Source organism: Orbicella franksi, chromosome 10, assembly GCF_964199315.1.
Source record: "Orbicella franksi chromosome 10, jaOrbFran1.1, whole genome shotgun sequence".
NCBI classification, from domain to species: domain Eukaryota; kingdom Metazoa; phylum Cnidaria; class Anthozoa; order Scleractinia; family Merulinidae; genus Orbicella; species Orbicella franksi.
The window spans coordinates 30,499,728-30,521,690 of record NC_138154.1 but is presented as its reverse complement, the minus strand read 5'-3'; the positions used below and the strand labels follow the sequence as shown (position 1 = coordinate 30,521,690).

Genomic DNA, 21,963 nt, shown 5'->3' with positions numbered 1-21,963 from the left:
GCAATTTGTTTTGATGGACTAAAATTTTGAAACTAGAGTCACAACAAACCATTTCTTGTTCCAGTTGTGTGATCAGTGGTAGGCCCTGTGCCTAAAGAGGGTGTCCCTCCACTGTCACGTGTCCAATCAAACTGGTCTCCACCTGTATTTTGCCAGGTGCATGTATCAGTTTCAAAATCACAGGCCTGTGGAGGCGGACATGGCCCATCAGCAACATCAATGTCATCAAGGGCAATATCTCCCCTGTAGCTCCATCCACGAACACCCTCAAATATGATATAAAAGGGCTGGTTACTGATCAGGTTGATTTGAGCGTAGCGCCACTTGTTCCCCTGTGTGCCTTTGCGAGACCAGAGACTGTCCAATATAAATGAAAAAAATAATAATAATAAAACTATTAGTTTGTAGGCCCTTATTCTATGATCACAAAAGCTTCCCTACAAAGGCAATTTTTAAAGAACATTTTGCAAAATTGTTCCCCTCGAACTGTCTCTGTTTGGCAGTTAAATCAAATCAAAACTGCAGTATGTTACACGGTTGTGGGAGATTAGGCAAAAATATATCTCAATCTCGACAACTGTAACTGTTATATACGCTCAACCTCGTGCAAAGTTTGTCAATTGTTAGAAAATACACTACGATTAACCGCGTGTAATTAATCAAACTCTAACGCACTTCTTTAACTCCAATATAAGTACATAACATGTAATAATGCACATCATAAAGAGCTTGAGTCTTTTAAGTCTTAATGGCTCACCTCGATTGTGAAGAACCAACTTTGCGGTAGACATTCAGTGTGTCTACATGGTCACCCCACATGTGGAACCAAAACTTTAAGCACCTTCCATTGGTGACAGTTGTTGGTTGGATCAGCCCACTTCTAAGCAAAGCCTTGTCCTTGAACTTACGGGGTGAAGATGTTTCAATGTATACGTAGTAACCTGAAGAGAAATGTGAGAAGTACAAATAATCATACTATGGTTTAAATACTATACCAGATATTTTACTGCATTTCTACACAAAGCGGTGCTTAAAATATGGCATGGTACTTTCACTTACACCCAAAATGAGCTTAGAGAACCGAGTGGATTGCCAAAGGGATAGCAAATCCTACTTAGGTTTTGTGATTTTCCTGAGATGCACGGCCAGAAGTTGAAAAAGGCTGTCCGACTTTTTCAATTGCAACCAGAATCTCAGTGCATGCATAACTTATACATTGTAGGTCATTAATAAAGTGTACCTTTTGCAGTTCCTAGGGTGTGGTCGACAGTTGGTCCAGTGCTCCATGACGCTGTTCCACCTCTACTTCTTGTCCAATCAAAGTTGTCGCCTTTGAGGTTTGTCCAAGAGCAGAATCCTCCTTCAAAAGTGCAGTTGTTAATGATTGGCGGAGGTGTTGTGGGAGGGGGTGTGGGTGGTATTGCTAAAGATGGTACAACAGAGCACTTAGATGTCACAAATGTAATATCATCAATTGCAATGTCACCACTGACGCTTTTTCCACGAACGGCTTCAAATACAACCTGTAGCAGAAGATAAATAATTTTTAGATACAGAGAAATTAACAGAACAGTAACGGCGTTTCCTTTTTAATGTGTTACCTGGTACATAACTCCACTCGTCACAGGGGCCTGGCCACTATACCACTGGTTGCCAAAGTTTCCACTAAGCTCCCAAATGGCAGTTTCTGATTGGTTTCCTGGGCCTGTCTTGACCAGAATTCTAAGCGTGCCAATCGTGGCACCATACATGTGATACCAGAACTTCACACATCTTCCCTGGATTGTGGTTGGTCCAAAATCTTCACTGAGAAGACGGGCCTTATCACCTTGCTTGCGTGGTGCGGATGTTTCAATGTACATGTAATGACCTGAAACACAAACATTTACCTTCTGTGAAAACAACATAATCTGTCGATAATAATCTACCCAATGCCATCGGGCATCTTTGAATACTACAGGATACCCAAAAGATTGAACAGATCCCGATGACCTGCAGCTCTTTAAAACTTCTATTTTGATTCGCTCTTGTTACTCTGCACCTCTTTTGTTTTTAGGGCTAGGGGCATTGTTTGTGTTGTATACCCATTGTTTCGTTTGGCGAATCGTGAAGACCCTTGTAAACGGTGCGTGGTCGCCCAACAGATCTCCTGAAACCTTCCGAATTTGTTTGATTGGCTGCATATTCCAATCGTTTATAACTTACTTTACAGACTTATAGTTGATAACAGTAAAAGTCCGCTTATAAGAACCCCTATATTCACAAAGCCTGCAAAAAATCAGGCTGTTTAGGTTCCAGTATAGCAGAGGTGATGACTACTTGGGTTCGAATCCTGTTCAGCCTAATTTTTTTTTCAGGCTTTAACTTCACATTCACGTAAGTTGTGTATATTACTGCGATGATAATTCATCTTTTACATCTTTCCCTGCAGTTCAGATAAAACTCTTTCATATTTTCACTCGTATCAATAAATTACTAGTGTACTTAAGCACGAGTGAGAGTCACATACGAACAAAAGACGGAATCAATCAACTTGACAATTTACCTAAACCATTTCCTAGAGTATGATCAACCTTTGGTCCTGTCTGCCAGCTTGGTGTAGTTCCTGCATTCCTTAACCAGTCAAACTGGTCTTCAGCTTGAGTATTGCTATAGGTGCACATTCCACTCTCAAAATCACAGTCCCCTTGAAAGATCAGAAAACAAATTATAACATAAAACCAATTACTGCCATCCATCTCATTAACTTTCTGTTCTAATTCTTTCCACAGGAACATTAACCTTTCTTCCGCCATCACAGATTTCAGTGAAGAAAAACGATCGCACATGTGAATTTACTAACTTTGGACTATACAGCAAAGGTTGAGTTTTAAGTCATCAGGGCCTTGACTTGACCTTGTATCTAAATATTGGTTTCATGACCTTACGGGCCCCTAGTCAGCCTCCAGCAGTTGCGATGCCATCGAAATTATTGACATTGCATGGTGAAGCGAAATCTTGTTGATTTACTGTAGTATATGTTCCTGGAAGTATGTTTAATTATCTTAAGCGATTTCAGAGTGATTTCCTTCGTTTTGACATGCTCTGAAAAAAGTATAATAGCCAAATTCTTGCATGTAAACAAAAACAAAGGTGTGGCTGACTAGGGCCCTTAAGTACAGTCTCTTCTTCTCTAAAGGAGTGCTGTGCAATTTTTCACTGACCACATCGGAAGGAATGTGATAAACCGACTCATTAAGGTTAAAATAAAAACAATATAGTCACCTGGATATGGGCATGGACTCTTGATTAACTTGAGATCATCAATGGCGATATCTCCTTGATAGCTTTTCCCAACAACACCTTCGAAGACAATCTGCCGAGAAAATAAAAAACATACATTCTAACTTAACGAGACTTACTGTGTTTCTTGATGAGTTGTTCCTGAAGAAAAGCAAAACCATTTCATTACAAACAAGTCAAAACTGAGCACATACATTAAAACTGGAGCTGGTGGTAATGGAGATCTGGGTAATTTTCCAAACATTTCCACGGTTGCCAGACCTTATCCACAGTGGATTGCTCAGATTTACTCCTGTTTTGATGTAAACATTCAATTGTCCAATGTCTTGGCCATACATGTGGTACCAGAACTGGAAGCACTGCCCTCCCTTCACAGGAGCATGCGTTGGACTTATAAACCTTGCTTTGTCTCCCTTTTTCCTTGGATAAGATGTCTCGATGTACATATAGAACCCTTCAAAATAAGCACAACAAATCAATTCACGTGAAAAATCTTAATATAATATTTTATATCTTTGCACTAGCAATTTCTTTAACTGTACACACAGCCACCCACACACCCTCAGGCCTGCTTTGACCGGAATGCGGCATCACGTCTTGATATTATTTTGCAGCAACAGGGCTCGAAAAAAACTTGAATTCCAACTTGCCCTTGGGACAAGTATCTCTCAAATTTTGCTTGCCCATGGCAAGTCTTAGTTTGCCCTTTTAATGATTTAGTTGGCAGATGACTTGCTTGGTCTCTTGCCCATTGGGCAAGTGAGAATGTAAAGTTACTTGCCCAGAAGGAAAATCTACTTGTCCGGGGCAATGGGACGGCACTTTTTTCGAGCCCTGAGCAATGGCTTGTACAGAGTTTTTACTACGCTATCAGGCACATGGCGCACTGTAATAGCATCCCGTTTGCTGCCATTTGTTCGTTTTATCTTCACCCCTATATTGCATGAAGTGAATAATCGCTGGGAAGGTCAGGAAGGTTGCTGCTTTCGGGAAGGGGGTCCATTTCTTTCGTTGGGAGGGGGGGAGGGTTGCTTCACTCGGAATTCACCAGTGGCCAAAACTTTTTAACGTTACTTTCCGGGGGTCGTTACTTACGGAAGTTACGGTATTAATGGAATATTTGGAGTACCTTGTTTTGTTCCATAGGTATGGTCAAATGATGGTCCTGTTTGATAACTAGCAGTGGAACCACTAGCGCGAGTCCAGTCAAAGTTATCAGCACCAGAGTGATCTTGATTCCAGCCACACACAGATGACTGTGAGCCCACAAAGTACTCAAAGGTACATTCAGCTGTCAAAACAGTCTTATGTTAGAGCTTGACAGGAATATGAAAGTTAACTTGTAACCTTAAGTGCTAATCATGTGGGCAGAACAAAACAAATTGCCTTGTTAAAATTAGTAAGCCTTAATCACTAGTACTACTTTTATGTAACCATTTAAAAAGCAATAAAGCAATAAAATATTATTTACAAAATACCTAACATTTTTCACTAAAACCCATGTCACTACATTTATACTAGATCATTGCACTTAGAAATAGTTTTGCAGAGCAACTTTGCTGATGTTTCATATACAAAAAGACGTGACTGGGTTTTTTTGTTTCCAGTGTCTCACAAACTGAGAATTGAGTTTCAAATGCTTATATTCTGCAGCTTCCTTTTGTTTCCACCAGTTAAAGTGTCATCACAAGAACGAATCACAAATATGTCGACTGACATCTAAAGACAATCACGTGATTTTTCACTTAAATTGTGATGTAACTGACCAATCAGCAAATTAATTATCAAACTTAAGCATGACCACACATTTCTTATATATTCCTGTAGCTCCTTTTGTTAAAAGAACAAGAATAGGGCTTACTAGAGGGTGGACATTGATTGTTCTGGAAAGATATATCGTCCAATGAGATGTCGCCTTGGTAACTTGAGCCACGCACTCCCTCAAAGATAACCTTTCAGCAAAATATGTAAAAAAAATTCAGTCAGGAAAACTAGAGATTGATTGCAGCTATGAATGAATACAGTTTTCACCATTTAAGTCTAGTTAAATAACCACCGCTGAACATATTCTGTAACAAATATTGAGAATCAGAAGCCCAACATGGCAGTCATAAATTGTACAATCATAGAAACCTGCTTCTTAACTATCTCTTAACATCAAACCAAAGCGAAAAAAAAATTCTTAACTATCTGATAACATCAAACCAAAGCGAAAAAAAAGACAAAAAAAAAACAGCTAATCCTCAGGTTCCCTAGCCTGCGAACGCAGACGTATTTCCGGCTGTCACTTGGTTCCGCTATTTTCGGCGGAACTAAGTGACAGCCAGAAATACGTGGGTGTTCGCAGGCTATAGGTTCCCTTGGTACACTTTGTTTCCTTACTTGGTAAGAACTTTGACTCGGAGACAGCTGGACAAGTCCTTGTTTCCACTCGTCAGCTTGAGAACCTATTTTTTGCCACATCAAAGTCTTTGCCTGGCCTCCATCCTGAAAAACGAAAGTTATCACATTTTAGTCTCTAAGACTTTTCCCTGTAGCATAACATACCATAGGTTACATTTCCTGACAAACGACAAAACTATGTAAAAGGCACACGAAGAAGTCATAAATCTATCGTGTCATTTCTCACATCTGCCATTTGACTGATAAAAGCAAATTGCACCGATGAAGAAAAGAACGTTCTATCATTAAATTAAACAACAGAGACCAAGCATTCCAATAACGTTTTAAGCAGAGGGCCAAAAAGTTAAATTCGTTCTATGTTGTCGAGGAAAAGGTTGTTGTTATTCATCGTGGTAGATGCAATAATAAAGTGTATTATCGCTTGTCACACGATTTAGTCACTGTAGCGATCTACATCTAAAGTGACTACATCGTGTGACAAACGATAATACACTTTATTATTCGTTCTATGTTATTGCCAGAGAAAGCAAGGGGCAAATCTACAATCCTAGCCAAAAGTCCTTGGGACACTTGACAAAATGCCAACTGGTGACGCATTATTTTTAAATGGGAAGTCATTATTTCATTTTCCGAGCCCCACTCTCCAAGCAATGTTGGAATAGTAGGTCTACTTTGGGTGAATCAACATCAACATTGTGTGTTGGGGGGTGGGGGGTGGGGAGGGGGAAGGGGAGGTAGACGGAAGGACCATATGTTGGCAAAAGTACAAAGTGTCCCAAGACTATTGACCAGGATTGTAGGTTAATTCGCTTAGCACGTGAGGCAAAATTTCTGACGCTTTCTAAACCCTCTGAGAGACAGCTCGTAATGTCTTTATTCTTCTTTACGATCACTGGAGTTTAGTTACCCACCTTCATGTACACATTGAGTGCATTCACGTGTGGTCCAAACATGTGATACCAAAACAAGACACAAGCAGATGAACCTGACTTCTGAATGGCAGGGCTGACTAATCCAGCTGTGTCATTTGGTTTACGGGGATATGATGTCTCGATATACATGTACCAACCCTTTCCTGAAAGTAGGTACAAGTAGCAAAAATTTAAAACTACCAAAACAACACAGCTAAATAATCACCTAAGACAAAGTTGACAGAAGGTGCAAAGTGATGGAACTCAGTTAATTCTGTTATCAACTTGTTGTGTTTGTCTATTTCAAACACATGTACATTTCATGTATACTCGCCACGTCAAGACATTAGGGCTATTTATACGTGTAAGTCGCGGCTTATTTTTCTCGTATAAATGGCCTTAATGTTATAACAAAGTGAAACAACAAAACAAACCTGTATTGCCAAATGTATGATCAAACTTTGGCCCAGTCCCACTCGATCCTGTGGAGCCCTTGTGACGAGTCCAGTTAAATTTTCCAGTTGAATCAAACGTCCACTTGCATATTCCAGCTTCAAAATTACAGTCATTTCCTTGATTTCCTAAATAAACAAAAAAGAAATAAACAACCATAAGATCAAAACCTTGCACTTTTTGCGAATGCTGTATATTATTTTAGTAAGCCTTCTATGCTTTCAGTAATATTACTACATTCTCAGTGAAACAACAGACAGTAACAATATGTGAGTGAATATAGGAAAAAATCTGACTGAGGTTTTGTCCGAGCCAGAATAAAGTGGCCGTAAGAACGAGGTGGCCGTAAGGTGGGGTTCCACTTTATCTTATCGTAACATATTGTCAAAGTGGCTGTTGATCCATAAAGTGTTGCAAAAAAGATCCAACTTCTACTTGTGTTTCTATAACTCGGTAGAAGGACGGAAAATGTTTCCTGTTTCTTAAATAAAGTATACAGAGCCAGATAAGTAACTCTTATGTTATATAGCTGCAAAACAAAATACAGTGAACTGGAAGCCATGACAACCCGTTCGTACCTATAGTGGTTGGGCTGACAGAGGACGTGGTGGTTACAGGCGGTGCTGCAGTTGTCATATTAGGTGGAAGGGCATCAGATGGTTGGTATATGCAGTTTGCCGCACTGACAGTGAAGCTGATGTCATCTAGAGCTATGTCACCAGCATAACTGTTCCCGCGGATTCCTTCAAACACGACCTATTTGAAAGAATTTTTCAACATTCTAACTCGCATGAAGTCAAGGGCATCGAGTGAGTTTTCTAAGATGGGATTGCACACTTACATGGTGTAGTGTAATGCGGTTCTCTCAATGGTATGTCCGTTTGGCAACCATATGGGATTGGTCAGGAGAAAGATTACTCAAACAAGATATGTGTATGACACCACATGTTAACCCTTTGAATACCAACTACGCATATATGCGTAATTAATGGTCGTGCTCTTTGTACCACTTTTGACGTCATCAATTTAAATGTCATCAGATATTCTTGCTAAGCAGATAGTAGTACTAGGCTAGCCCTTTCCGCACAATGGTCAGGTTTAGATATCGACGACATTCCGACGTCGCAAATCGAAAAACAACGTTATCAGTTTTGGTGCAAGAAGTCCAAATTTTGTCTTATGCGCATGCCCGGAATTGAAATTTTTCTCAATTTTGTACCTAATCCTCGAAAAATCTCTCCTATTAGTAAAAAAAAGCTCTCTTAGCGTCTGGCAGCTAAAAAACCTGACTAAATGGTTAAAAACGGTATTTTTTGGCGAAAGTTTGGTATTCAAAGGGTTAATGGCTACAAAGAATGGTACTTTACCTGGTACTTAACGCTGCTTCGTATTGGAAGTTGTCCAAACATCCATTTATCACCTTTGTTGCCCTTTCTCTGCCAAAGCAGATACATTGTAGAGAAGTTCCCAGTGTACAGATAGACATTCAAAGTTCCAATTGAAGCTCCTTTCATATGATGCCAGAACTTCAAGCATCTTCCACTACTAACAGTTGGGTCAAATGGCTGGCTGAGCAGGTAAGCATTATCTCCTGGCTGGCGTGGAGATGAGGTCTCAATAAACATATACTGACCTACAAGTGAAAAAAACAAAACAAAACAAAAACAAAAACAAATATAAAATTTAAACAAATCAAAACATAACGGCGGAAATCGTAACAATATAAAATTTTTGAAGGTTCCCAACAAATAAGGGCAATAAAAGAGAGTGAACTTGTTCGCTGGCTTTACCTAAATCACACAGCTACACAAAGACAGGATTATACAGTAAGACACCATTGTGTGTATGCAGAGTTCAAGAAACTATCTATCAACATGATGCAATTACAGTTGAATATTTTGCCACGCAATATACACCGCAAAGACCCAATCAACTTGCCTTTATAATGAGGAAGCTGTTAGAGTAAGGTGTCAGTAAGAAAAAAACAAGAAAGAGTGAGTGGGTTGATCTTTAGTCCAATGACTGTTATAAGGAAAAGGTCACTGGTTAAGATTCAAATTTGTTGGTATGACCATTATTCAATGATCATATATAATGCAACTACCAGTAAAATATAGTAAGAGAGCATTTGCATGTAGAGGAATCATAAATTTTCTAAACCACCCAAGTGAACAGTGAAAAATTGCGTCAAGTAATCAGGTAATGCGAAAAATCGAGGGTTCCCACCATGTCGGTGTTTCATTGATGCACGACAAAGTTCCTCACAACTTCCTGATAAGGTTATTAAACCAAAATCCAGGAAGCATAACATGAGCCCAAAACCATACTGAATTCACCACCACTTCTACGAGGTTTAACGACCAAGACAAACAAAACCATAAACCGAAAAAACTACAATCACTGTAACAGAAATTCGATGTTATGACTGTTGTTAAAATGCAAACCTACCATTGCCGGTGGTGTGATCACTGGAAGGTCCAGTAAAGAAGCTAGGTGTTCCTCCACCTCCAATAATCCAGTCAAAGACGTCACCTGTTCGGCTGTTAGTCCAGGTGCACATGCCGTCGTCAAATGAACAATCTCCAGGTGTTGGACAACTTCCATTCATTATCTTGACATCATCAATGGCGATATCACCGGTATAACTTGTTCCTTTAATTCCTTCAAAAACAACCTTGTGAAATACGAAATTACAGAGGTTTGACAAAATTTCAGAGTGAACATGTCTTATTTCATCCCTGTACCACAACCAAATTGATGTACGTATGCAGTCTGGAAACTCGCAAAAAAGTTTTTACAAGAGTTTTCTTCACCCCTGGTAAAAAATCTACAAATGGACCAGTTCATAACCAAAACATGCTTGGATATTTACCCTTAGACATATATTGGGTCTGAATGATTGGATCTGAATGATTATCTGTTCCTCAAAGTTCACAATTTTCCTCGAGCTCTGCTCTGTTGGCTTCTTGGAACAGATGTCCGAGCGTACGTTTCGTGCTAAATGGAGGCTGTTGTTTACATTTGTGATATATTTGATACCCAAAAGAAAAACCAAATGGGAATTTGTTAGTTTGCATGCTCAAATGAAGCTTAGAGTCATTTAGCGGCAGCGCTGTCTTGGCAAAAATCACCTATTTATTTGTTATCCTATTGATGACAATAAATTAGTAATTACAATAGGCAAGCATAGTGCTAAATGACAGTTTTAGGGGAAAGTTCGGGAGTCAATGAGTTAAGCACGCCACTCCACAGCTAGCCTGCGTTGCAAGCGTAAACGAAGAAGGGAGAGCGCCTAAAAGTGGGAGGAAGAAGGGGAAGGAATTCCTTTCTTCCAGTCCCGTTCCATCTATCCGTGCTTTGCCTCCCCCCACCCCTGTTTAACACCTGCTACCCAGGCTACTCCACAGCCAGAAACATACCTGATATCTATAACGACTGCTGATGCTGACTTGAGCTACATTCCAGATGTTAGTGTCATTACCAGTCTTGCTCCATACCTTGGTCTGAGACCAAGAAAAACCCCTAATATAGACATTGAGTGTTCCAATTGTACGGCCGTACATGTGGTACCAGAACTGCAGGCATGAGCCCTGGGTAGCTGGGTACCTTGGACTCAGCAGACGAGCCTTGGCACCCTTTTGTAAGCTGGTGGGAGATACCTCTGTGTACATGTAATGGCCTACAAAAAGCAAAGAGATAAGTTTGGTTGACAAGCATTCAGGATGAAACTGATAGACAATCATGACAAAAAAACAACTTGCCATACAACTACATATAATGGGTGGAACTTAACTTTGCTATAACTCTGGTTTCAACCTTTATAGATGTAGCTACCAATTCTATGTGCCCTACCTTCCTATCGACTGCGGAAGTGACGCCATAAAATGTTCAAAACTCAAGTACAAGGAATTGAGTGTTTCAACGCAAAGTTAGGCACTTAATGGCATCATTTCTACAGTCAATTTAAGTGCACACCCTTGGGGAAACGAGGCCGATTTCTCTGTTACAAAAGCATTTCAGTTTAGATCAAAGGTTCCTATTTTTCTGCTTGAAGACAACGGAATACATTCATTTCCCCTACAGTGTGTTCAAAGTTCTATGAAACCAAGTTATCTTGCATTACGCTACAGGTTATTATTTTATTGTCTATATTGTAATAGACAATAACCCTCAGCCATTGAACGTGGAGGAACTTTGTGGTATATTTCCACTTAGTACACCCAGGCCTAAACAATCACGCAAGACTTACCATACAAAGTGCCATATGTGTGATCTACCACTGGTCCAGTGCTAATGCTAGAAGTTGGACCACTACTGCGCACCCAATTAAAATCATCAGTATCATAGTCTTGTGTATACCCACAGATGTCAGATGCCTCAAAGCTGCACATTCCTAAGGTGAGAAGTATCGGTGCATTACTCTGTGACAGTTAATTGTGACCCTTGTAGGAAGTTACCAACTTTAGTTTAACTTTGAACACTACAATCAACTATAAATATACGCACAGCATCTAAACCAAGTACAGGTATGACTCATTATATTGTAAAATAAATCAGCTCTGTCTTTTAGTAAAGACAATGGTAGCCATGGAAACCACTGAACACATTTGGGAAAAAGGTATTTAGGTTCTCACCCAAGGACTTCTTTTTTTTTGTTATTTGCTTTTGTGCTATTTCCTTTTTAAATTTAGCTTACGTTACGTTACATTTACACACTAAATATCATTCATTTGAAAACTGTTCCATTTTTAAGAAAATGTACCTGATGTTGGACAGCTGCCGTCTCTTATAGCAATATCATCAAGTGCGATATCACCACGGTAACTTACGCCACGAACAGCTTCAAAAACAATCTGCAAAAGTGTTCATAAGAAGTACGAAAACTGCAGAGTAGTGCAGAGAATTAACTCTGAAGTAGTTTAGAGCACTTGAAATCGACCTACGTATTTCTTTCTGAGCGTTAACCCTGGAAAGCAAATGGGGCACCACACAAGGTACGGAATAAAAATTGATATTGGTGGGATTTGAAGCCCTAACTTCCATATTAGATCACCAGTGCTCTACCGACTAAGCCATGAGGGAAAACGAAATCATGTTATGGGTAAATACAGAGGTAATTCTTGGAAGGTAGATAAGAAGGGCACAAGTTTCCTTACCTGAACATCATTCACATGCTCCAAAGTGTATTCTCCTTGTACCCACTTATTGCCTTGATCGCCCTGTCTCATCCATTGAGGTTTCCCAAGGGAGGAGCCCTGTTTCTTGTATAGACGTAGTACATCAACATGAGGACCATACATGTGGTACCAGAATGACACACAGTGAATGGCTTTGCTGGAACCATTGCCTTTTATTGTTGGACTGGTGACACGAGCAGTGTCATTAGGTCGTCTTGGAAAAGATGTCTCTATGTATATATACCAACCTTGAACTGTACAAATAACAACCATTTATCAGCAATATATTAATTTAGTGATTACATTTTCAGCCCAAAATTCCGTACAAGCAGAATATGTGTCTAAATTAATCCTTCAACTGGATGCAAGTTCAAATCGACAAGAGCTCCAGTTTGAAGGGCATTTTAGATCAGAAAAGCTCCGTTTTTGTGACGGATTAGTGTGGACAGTAGGCCTAACTGTAGAAATAAAACTGCGTTTTCAAATTTCTCTGGCATAGTGTTGAAAGCAAGTCACAACTTTACAGATGGCTACCGATAAGTCAGTCCTTCTTTTCATGGTGGTGAGCATCTTGTCAAATGAGACTCATCTGAATTTTCCAGTAGCAGGCACATTTGCTGTTATAATCTAATTACAAGTATCAATCAAAATGACCAACAACGTAGAAATTGGCTACCATCCACTTAATGGAGTCTGCTCAATACAGGTATGACTGCAATTTATCATCTAATATCATCTATACATTTCAAATGTTATACTAACGTGTGCCTGATGTGTGATCAATGCTAGGACCGGTTAGAACACTACCAGTAGAACCTCTGTGTCTTGTCCAGTCAAACTGGTCAGTCCTGTCCTGAGTCCAGGAACATAAACCACTCTCAAAGTTGCAGTCGAATGGTGTTGCCTTAGATGGGGACAACAGGCATTTACCAACAGTTGCCGTGAATGAAATGTCGTCAATAGCAATGTCGCCTTGGTACGATGATCCACGAGTCCCTTCAAAAATGATCTACAATAAAAAGAACATATTTAAAACAGTTTATGCACACCTTGAATGGGATACAAAACAGTTTGCTTAATAAAAACAAGATAAAACCTCACATAATCTATGTTTTGCGCTAAATTACAGAGAAAGCAATGCTTGGCGACAAGGAATAAATTCTTCTGAAACCTAACATTGCGGTAATGGAATCATTGACCATGATTTCTTTTCCAGTGCATTTTTTTCTTTGCACTGCAGTACAAATCACACTGCAGCAAGTTGGAACAATTAAGGATTTACAATAGATATGAAATTTGAAAATTCTCAAATCCAACTTGCCAAAAGCTCATGCAAATTTTAGAGAATTTTGTAAATCGTAAACTGCACTCACACTAATTTTTGAAGTTTTGTACAGTTTATGTCTGACGTTCATATCGCTTTCTACTCTACTATAGCTAGCTTACCTGATAGAAGCGATTACCACTGAGAATTGGCACTACTGCAGAGTTCCACTTATTTCCCTGATCAAGAGAGACAGACCATAACTTTGTCTCTGATTGTCCATACACTCTCATGTACACTGACAGGGACCCAATGTGACCTCCTTGCATGTGATACCAAAATGACATACATCTTCCACTGCTGGGAGTTGGAGCGAAGACTTCACTTTCTAGTCTTGCACGGTCACGGAACTTCCTTGGGTATGATGTCTCAATAAACATGTAGTTTCCTGTGGAAACAAAAAGAGATGAAGTTGTTATGATTATAAATAACATAAATCAACCGTAGTGACAATGGCTTGACTAAACTCCTAACTTTCCAATATGAACAAGACAATAGCAAGTGAACACCAATGCTTGATTTGATTTTGGCTTTGAAAGTGTTACGAAAACCTGTTAAATCCAAATATTTACTTCATATAATTATTATCCATTCAAACTGCAGGTGAAAGATACACCCAGTACTTATTAGAGATTAGTTACCATTTTAACGTAACACCAAAGCCAAAGTAGGCTGGCCAGTGCTAGAATCTTCTTGACAACATACACTGCACTTCGCAGGAAGAAATCAAAAAGAGATGTAACGAAAGGAGAAAGAAAAAAATATATGAAAAAGTACCAACCTTTCGTTGTGCCTGTTGTGTGATCAGTTGGTGGTCCTGTAAAATTACTTGGTGTTGAACCACTACCCCTTGTCCAATCAAACTCGTCTTCCAAAATATTCGGTGAGTTAACCCAAGTGCACAATCCATTCTCAAAATCACAATCACCTGCCAGACAAATGAAGTCAATGTATCACTCTGGTAATTGATAACATCAAAGGTGACTGAAATAATTATCATATAATGTCATGACTAATAAAGAGTTCTTCTTCCCACGCATTCCCATGTTTTAGTTTCATACTTCTACCTCAACATTTCCGATGGACTTTCACTTTAATTTATCAAAGACACATGTGTGGAAATTAGAAAATAATACAATTAGTTCTCTGGGATGGAGATTTAGTGGGTGGGTTTTAGTAGAGAATTTAAGGTCTTTTTGTCAGACCAAAGGAAAGTGTCAGTAATAAAGAGGCGTCCACATTACAGGGATGTCCATTGCGAGAAGGTAGACTGTGTAATGCTCGTGCACCCTTCAATATGCATGGAGATGCATGGAAATGCATGGAGGTGCATAGAGATATCTGTGCTTTCATTAAAATGAGCCTAGGTGGTAAAATTGATGCAAGCAGTGAAACAATAACATACTGGTGTAACACAAGTGTGAATGATCAAGCATGATTGACATTGAATCATTGGTCTACCTGGGAGGGGACAGGTACCATCAACGGTTTCTACATCGTCAATTGCAATGTCTCCTGTATAGCTTGTGCCTGTGACTCCTTCAAAGATTACCTATGGACAAAGAACAGTAATAGCTTATTTTAATAAATGAGCAATCTATAAGCACAAAATTTATTTGAGTTATCTGTTTCTATATTTTTCTCTTCAGAAATGCAGAAAGCAAAAATAACCCACTTAACGTACACATCACTTGATCGAATGATTGATTGATTGATTGATTGATTGATTGATTGATCCATCGATCGATTGATTGATTGAGTGAGTGAGTGACTGACTGACTGACTGACTGACTGACTGACTGACTGACTGAATGATTGATTCATTGATTCATTGGTTCATTGATTCATTGACTCATTGATTCATTGATTCATTGATTCATTGATTGATTCATGAATGAATGAATGAATGAATGAATGAATGAATGAATGAATGAATGAATGAATGAATGAATGAATGAATGAATGAATGAATGAATGAATGAATGAATGAATGAATGAAAAACAGAGACCGCCAATATATTACATCCCTGATCAAGACACTTAAACCTTAAAATTCACTGATGCTTCTCGAAAAGCCTTTTGCTGTATTTTTGCTCTCATTTTGCATTTTTGGGGGGAAGTGTCAAGTAACGAACACGTAATGCACATTAAGCTTGCCTGCCTGTAACAGAAAAAGGTCATGCTCTTGGGGAAGTACCCCAGGTAAACTGGAAAACATTTAAAATAATTGCACTTGGTTTATGAAACACTTACACTGAAGTCAGCAGGACTTTTAAGGGTGACCTGGGCAATTCGCCATATGTTGCCTTGGTTGGAAGAGAGACTCCAGATGGGCGAGGAACGAGTTTTGTTTTGCAGGAGAAGGACATTCAATGTACCGATAGTTGCGCCATACATGTGGTACCAGAATTGGAGGCATCTTCCATTGGTGGATTTGAACTGAGGGCTTATAAGCCAGGCTTTGTGCCCCTTTGAGCGAGGAGAGGAGGTTTCAATGTACATGTAGTAACCTGTGTGTAATAACATTTTATTAATGACTAACATTAAAATCTATAAATCATACTAAGTATGCTTCTACTACCATTAACCTGGCTATTAGTCATAAAAACATTACATATGAAAGAGACTTTCCAAATAGAACACTTTTCAAGTTACAGAACATAAACAGCAGTTTGTGAGAACAAGAAATGCTGTGGGAATATATACCTCTTACTAACCGAGAAAACGAGGTTAGTAAGATATTTATTATATCTCTGGGCTCAAAGAGATGGAGAAGATTTCAATCAAGCAGAACAGCCATTGACGATTGACACACGTCGAATCCTAAACGTGAGGACAATATATTGGTTTCCACAAAAAGTGACTTGAGTCGTCAAAACGTTCATTCAAACTTCAAACTAATAAGACAAGATAATTACAACAGTTAAGTTTACAAAGATTTTCTGTAACGAATAGTGATAAAACGTTTTGCAAGTAACTCCCATTGTCGTCAAGAGTATTTTCAAATGCGCGAATTATGAAGGGCAAAACGTAGAAAGTGCAAACTTTGTTCAATGTCAGCGTCAAATGAATTAATTAATTTTATCAGTGTGAACGAAAACAACATGAGGAAAATTTTCAACGATTAGAATCCAGTTTTTGGTGTTTTGCGGCGTTTCAATGTAAGCTGCCAGATGCATCACTTGGTCAGCAGACTGAGCAAGATTAAAGACAGTTGGAAATTGAGCCGATGTTTACTGATGCGAAGAGAGAAGGACGTGGCATCGCTTGGAAGCTGAAGCTTCTTTTTTTCCACTCGTACGTTGTCTTTTTCACTGTGTTTGACGACCTTTCGGCTGCGATGAAGTTATATGGGTTATTGACCAAGTGTGAGGCCAAGATGGCTGGATATTGGCCAAGTTCTTTTTTTGCGTGTTTATGGACCGAGACAGAGTCGAGGTCCATAAACACGCAAAAAAAGAACGAGGCCAATATCCAGCCATCTTGGCCAAACAAGCTTGGTCAATAAAGGATTTATTATCTGGCTTTCGTGGAAATTTTTCTTGCAGGACACGGCGGGTAGACCCGCTCGGGTAGCCAATCACAGCGCAGGATTTGATTCATCTTACCAGCTCACGGAGCTAGCCATATAATAAATTTAGTTCTTGACTCGAGTTATCCTCTTCGTGCTCGTCTATCTGTAAAAACTCTAAGAAACCAACTCGAAAGTTTTGGTTATCTGTTTCTGTGTTTTGTTCTTTTTCTTCGTCGGCGTACTTTTAGTTAAAATATGTTTCAAAGTTTTCTTCAAGAGACATTTTACATGGCGACTAAAACAAACTTTTGAATTTAGCGGGCCTTACAGTAGAGTACGGCCCGCTAAATTGACCAATCACTGCGTGCCTACTAACTGAGAGATATAATAAGAGATATCATTAAGTGATTTTCACAGCTTTCAGGAGCGTTTCTATAATCCAAAAAGAAAATATGTCCTTTTTTTCAGAAAAAAAAAATGTAATAAAAAGACTATTAACATTTGAACTATCTTCACTCTATAGTGGTCAATACATCAAAAGTTTGTATTTAAATCATGCAGCCTATGTTTCTGAAAACTGTCGTAAATCAAACTTAACATACACTGCGAACTCTTTTCCTCATATCAAGCATTGTTAAAGAGTTAACAAAGGTGAAAATGTACATCAACATACACTGAAGGCTGCAAGTCATATTAAACTTGACGCCAGGAAAGCCAAGTTCGAGTCTTCACCAACAAGTAGTAGCTGTCGTTAAAGAGGGTTGCAACCACAACTTATTAACACAACGTGGTATCTTTGGCAACATTGCTTACAATCAAACTCAACCTTTACATGGATTCTAGCCTTCGTTTTGAGTTGCTATCTTTTGAGAGTAATATTAAGTTTCTTGGTAGACACAAGTTAGAAAGAGTCTGGAGTACTTTACAAGGTTGTAAGCTGAATTAACTAATGTGAGAGGAGTGAAGCAAGCACCCACCATTTGATGATCCTGTTGTGTGGTCAAATGATGGACCAGTTCCTATACTTGCTGTGTAACCATTAGCTCGTGTCCAGTCAAAGTTATCACCATGGACATTCTTCCAGTCACAAAGATTAGGGTCCTCAAATGAACACTGAAGTTGTGGTGGACATTGTCCATCCTGCATGGATATGTCATCAAGAGCAATGTCACCAGCCCAACTGAGGCCACGACGGCCTTCAAAGACCACCTGTTGAGAAAGGTAAAGCATTTTTAGTTTCTGCTTTGATTTTGACTGATCTCAAACTCCATCTAACGTAAGTAATGAAATTGCTGTGATAAAGTAGCAAATAAAACCTAGAGTTTAATCCTGGATTTGTCTTAATTGGCTTTTGAACAACCTGGCCAAGGTCTGAAATCATGACGTCTGGATGCCATTTAAGTGACAAGCTAACCATAACGTTGTCATGCTTGCCCCATAGGCAACAAGACTAAACCTAAAAACACAAACCGTCACTGAAATGTTACAAAACTACATCAAAATTCCCACAAATCCTGGGTTAACTTAATTGTGTTTTCAATGACTGTACCCAGGTCATAATTCTCTTATCTGCATCCTGGTGAACGAATTAACTCAGAATGACACAACCACCCTGTACCTACCTTAAGTTCTGACATGTAGGCTACTTGGCCACAAAGTGAATTAGCTACTTTGTATCAAATCAAGCAATGATTCCTTAAACAACCCATGTCACTGAGGTTACCGTAACACAAAAAGACAATTGTTCTTTTACCTTGAATTTCGAGGAGACAGTAAGAGACACAGTTGCATGCTTCCACTTGTTTCCATGGGTTCCGCTTCTTGACCAGACCGGCGATCCAAGCTGTTGGTTTATCTTAGTGTACACATTCAGGGTGTCAACATGCGGGCCATACATGTGATACCAAAACTGCAAGCACTTCTGTTGAGTAGCAGGGACTGATGCGCTTTCAATACGTGCTGTATCGTTAGCCTTTCGAGGAAATGAAGTCTCAATGTAGACGTAGAATCCAGCAGAGCCACCAGTGGTGTGGTCAGTAGCAGGCCCGGTATTTCGAGAAGGTGTCTTTCCTTGGGCTCGAGTCCAGTTGAATTTATCATTTAGTGCCTGGGTCCAGGAGCACCAATCACTTTCAAATGTGCAGTCATAGATGGAAGGAGCTAACCAATTGAGAAAATAATATCACATCAGTATGCATGTATGAGACTTTCATCTCTCGTTTTTATCAAGGAAAGTACATGTAGTTTTCTTTTCCCTTCAGGATTGTTTCAAGGTTAAATGGTTAAAAAAAAAAGTCATTGTTCCGGTCCATAAGAGTAAACTGATGTTTTACACATGTTTTGAGAAATGCCATGATGATCGCATTAATGTCAAATCTCGTGGTATCAAGATGCGCAAGAAAGCTACATTGAATGAGATTCATAGCTGCAAGTATGTGGAGAGAATGGGGCTTTTCACACAAACACTGTCTCCCCTCATAAACCTTCTCTATCATAAACCCTGACCAGTACGTTGCAATCTTACTTAAAGAAAATAGCCTCGGAAAACAGACTGAGAGACCTTTTTTGCAGGCTGGAGTTGTTATGCTTGATGTAACTGTGGCATTGTGAACAAAACATGCAAAGGGAAGGTTATACATAGTACATAGTACCATTAAAAATTGTTTACCTGCTGTTGGTACTGTGGTGGGCGAGGTAGTAGACACTGCTGGAGTGGTCCAAGGATTATTTGGCTGGGCACTTGATGGCAGGACATTACAGCTACCTACTGTGAACTGCACATCATCAATGGCAATATCACCAGTGTAACGTTGACCCTTGATACCTTCAAAGATAACCTGCACACCAAGAGGAGAAAACAAGAATTTTTTTATTACTTTGTTGTGTTTGATTTATAGTATTAGTTTGTTCCTCATGATTGTTTTCTTCATTATCTCTGAAAAGCCTCTCAAGGGATCAGCAAATTTTTCAACTTCAACTCTACCCCACACAGACATGTAGCTCTTACAGAGTCAAACATGCTACTGACCTGATAAACACCCTTGCTGCTAACAGGAGCTTGCCCGAAGCGCCACTGGTTCTTTTGATCTCCAGATAAACTCCAGATCTTTCCAGACGTACCATTACTGCTCATCCAAATATTCAATGTTCCAATGGAGTCTCCATACATATGATACCAGAACTTTAAACAACGCCCTGATGATCCTGTTGGCTGGAACTCTTCTGACTCCAGCCGTGCTTTATGATTTGGTTTAATTGGACTTGATGTTTCAATGAACATGTAATATCCTGTCAGAGGTGAAATCAAGAGGTATGGTTAAAACACCTGAGCCAGAGATTACCCTTGTTTCCATAAATAAATAAATAAATAAATAAACAAACAAATAAATAAATGAATAAAGTGCTTAGCACTGCTGTGCTAATTGTGGACACTGCAACAAACAAACAAATATTGTAAATTAAACAGAAACTTGTTAAAAATCCCAACTAGCGGGAGGCTGACCAGTTGGCTATTTACAAAACGTGGAGGAGTTGTAGAGGCAGCGTGGCTGAGTGGTCAGCATGTTGGACTCGCAATCCACCAAAGATGAGCATAAAAATAATAGTAATTTCAATTTATATAATCCTAAGATTAACACCAAAAGACATACCACCTACCCAACCATCGTCAGTTTGCTTCTTGTAGTAAGGTACTGCAGTAACCAATGCGAATAAATTGATCAATTTTGTTCAATGACTTTTTAAATGAGTCACTTACCTCCAGAAGAATTGGTTGTGTGATCGGTAGAGGGACCAGTTTTGAGACTTGTCGTTGAACCACTCGCACGCAGCCAATCAAAGTCATCTCCTTGAAGAACGTTGACCCAAGTGCACATGCCAGTCTCAAAGTTGCAATCACCTGGAGGCGGGCAAGTGTTATCTAATAACACAACGTCATCAATGGCTATGTCGCCTTGGTAACTGGTTCCTCTTATTCCTTCAAATACTAACTGATAATCCGAAGTTTGAGTTAAAGACACCTATCAACAGAATTGAAGACTGTGATTACTGACAGATGAACATTTAACCAACTTCAACGCTTTTTGCTTCCCAAAAGTAATTCTACCCCAATACAACTAGCAAGATGACCCAAAGTGAAAGCACTCTGCATGTAACGGAGGGCTACTTTAAGTGCAGGGCATGTTAGGGTTTAAGTAAGTGTACAGTTGACCTGACAAGTTTAAAAAATATCCATTAGTGAGCATTCAGTACAGTTCAAATATATGCAAACAAATGCACTTCCTCTACCTGAGCCACTCTCCAACGGTTTCCATGGTCTCCACTTCTAGACCACTGTAAAAAGTAGGTGGGTCTGCCTTGAACCAAGCGTTTCACGCGAACATTTAGAGTTCCAATGTGTCTTCCATACATGTGGTACCAAAACTGCAGGCATTTCCCAGGAGTTGCAGGATACTTGGGACTCAATAGTTGTGCCTTGTCACCTGGTTTTCTTGGAAGCGAGGTCTCAATGAACATGTAGTATCCCTTCGCTGTTCCAAAGGTGTGGTCAAATGTTGGGCCAGTTCCTGTGCTTGATGTAGACCCACTCTGCCGTGTCCAGTCAAAGTCATCGACACTATGGAGAAACAAATCATAATTTCATAGTTCAGGTCAGGCTTGATTTTCGTCACTCACTCAAGTCCAGTCTATGTTCCTTCCCGACAGTTCAAAGGATGAGGGCAGGCTCCTTTCTAAAACTGCGACTGGTAATCCAGCCTAAGCTCAGGCAGGATTTTGATTCATCTTAGAGGATTGTTTTTTCAAACACTAATAGTTCATTTAACTCAAATGAAAGAAACATAACCACAGCAGTGGTTGAATATCTAGCACAGATTTAAGCAATTTTTTTTTTTTATCTTC

At 39.4% G+C, this 21,963-nt stretch overlaps 1 protein-coding gene across 1 annotated transcript in view; it reads right to left on the bottom strand.

Annotated features, from left to right (window-relative positions):
- Window positions 1-21,963, bottom strand: part of LOC145500673 (MAM and LDL-receptor class A domain-containing protein 2-like) — a 107,482-nt gene that overhangs the window by 54,571 nt on the left and 30,948 nt on the right. Inside the window, exons 27-56 of the mRNA XM_081480198.1 lie at window positions 21,352-21,679; window positions 20,822-21,083; window positions 20,093-20,352; window positions 19,733-19,901; window positions 18,818-19,224; window positions 18,042-18,273; window positions 15,804-16,060; window positions 15,012-15,102; window positions 14,332-14,478; window positions 13,673-13,938; window positions 12,989-13,235; window positions 12,206-12,480; window positions 11,812-11,902; window positions 11,299-11,442; window positions 10,469-10,728; window positions 9,498-9,723; window positions 8,417-8,682; window positions 7,628-7,805; window positions 7,031-7,177; window positions 6,597-6,760; window positions 5,665-5,769; window positions 5,144-5,234; window positions 4,412-4,573; window positions 3,477-3,736; window positions 3,265-3,355; window positions 2,546-2,686; window positions 1,602-1,870; window positions 1,241-1,523; window positions 758-941; window positions 50-357 (exon numbers count right to left, since the gene is read on the bottom strand). Of these exons, the coding sequence (XP_081336324.1) occupies window positions 50-357; window positions 758-941; window positions 1,241-1,523; window positions 1,602-1,870; window positions 2,546-2,686; window positions 3,265-3,355; window positions 3,477-3,736; window positions 4,412-4,573; window positions 5,144-5,234; window positions 5,665-5,769; window positions 6,597-6,760; window positions 7,031-7,177; window positions 7,628-7,805; window positions 8,417-8,682; window positions 9,498-9,723; window positions 10,469-10,728; window positions 11,299-11,442; window positions 11,812-11,902; window positions 12,206-12,480; window positions 12,989-13,235; window positions 13,673-13,938; window positions 14,332-14,478; window positions 15,012-15,102; window positions 15,804-16,060; window positions 18,042-18,273; window positions 18,818-19,224; window positions 19,733-19,901; window positions 20,093-20,352; window positions 20,822-21,083; window positions 21,352-21,679 (6,311 nt within the window). The remainder of the gene's footprint in view (window positions 1-49; window positions 358-757; window positions 942-1,240; window positions 1,524-1,601; window positions 1,871-2,545; window positions 2,687-3,264; window positions 3,356-3,476; window positions 3,737-4,411; window positions 4,574-5,143; window positions 5,235-5,664; window positions 5,770-6,596; window positions 6,761-7,030; window positions 7,178-7,627; window positions 7,806-8,416; window positions 8,683-9,497; window positions 9,724-10,468; window positions 10,729-11,298; window positions 11,443-11,811; window positions 11,903-12,205; window positions 12,481-12,988; window positions 13,236-13,672; window positions 13,939-14,331; window positions 14,479-15,011; window positions 15,103-15,803; window positions 16,061-18,041; window positions 18,274-18,817; window positions 19,225-19,732; window positions 19,902-20,092; window positions 20,353-20,821; window positions 21,084-21,351; window positions 21,680-21,963) is intronic.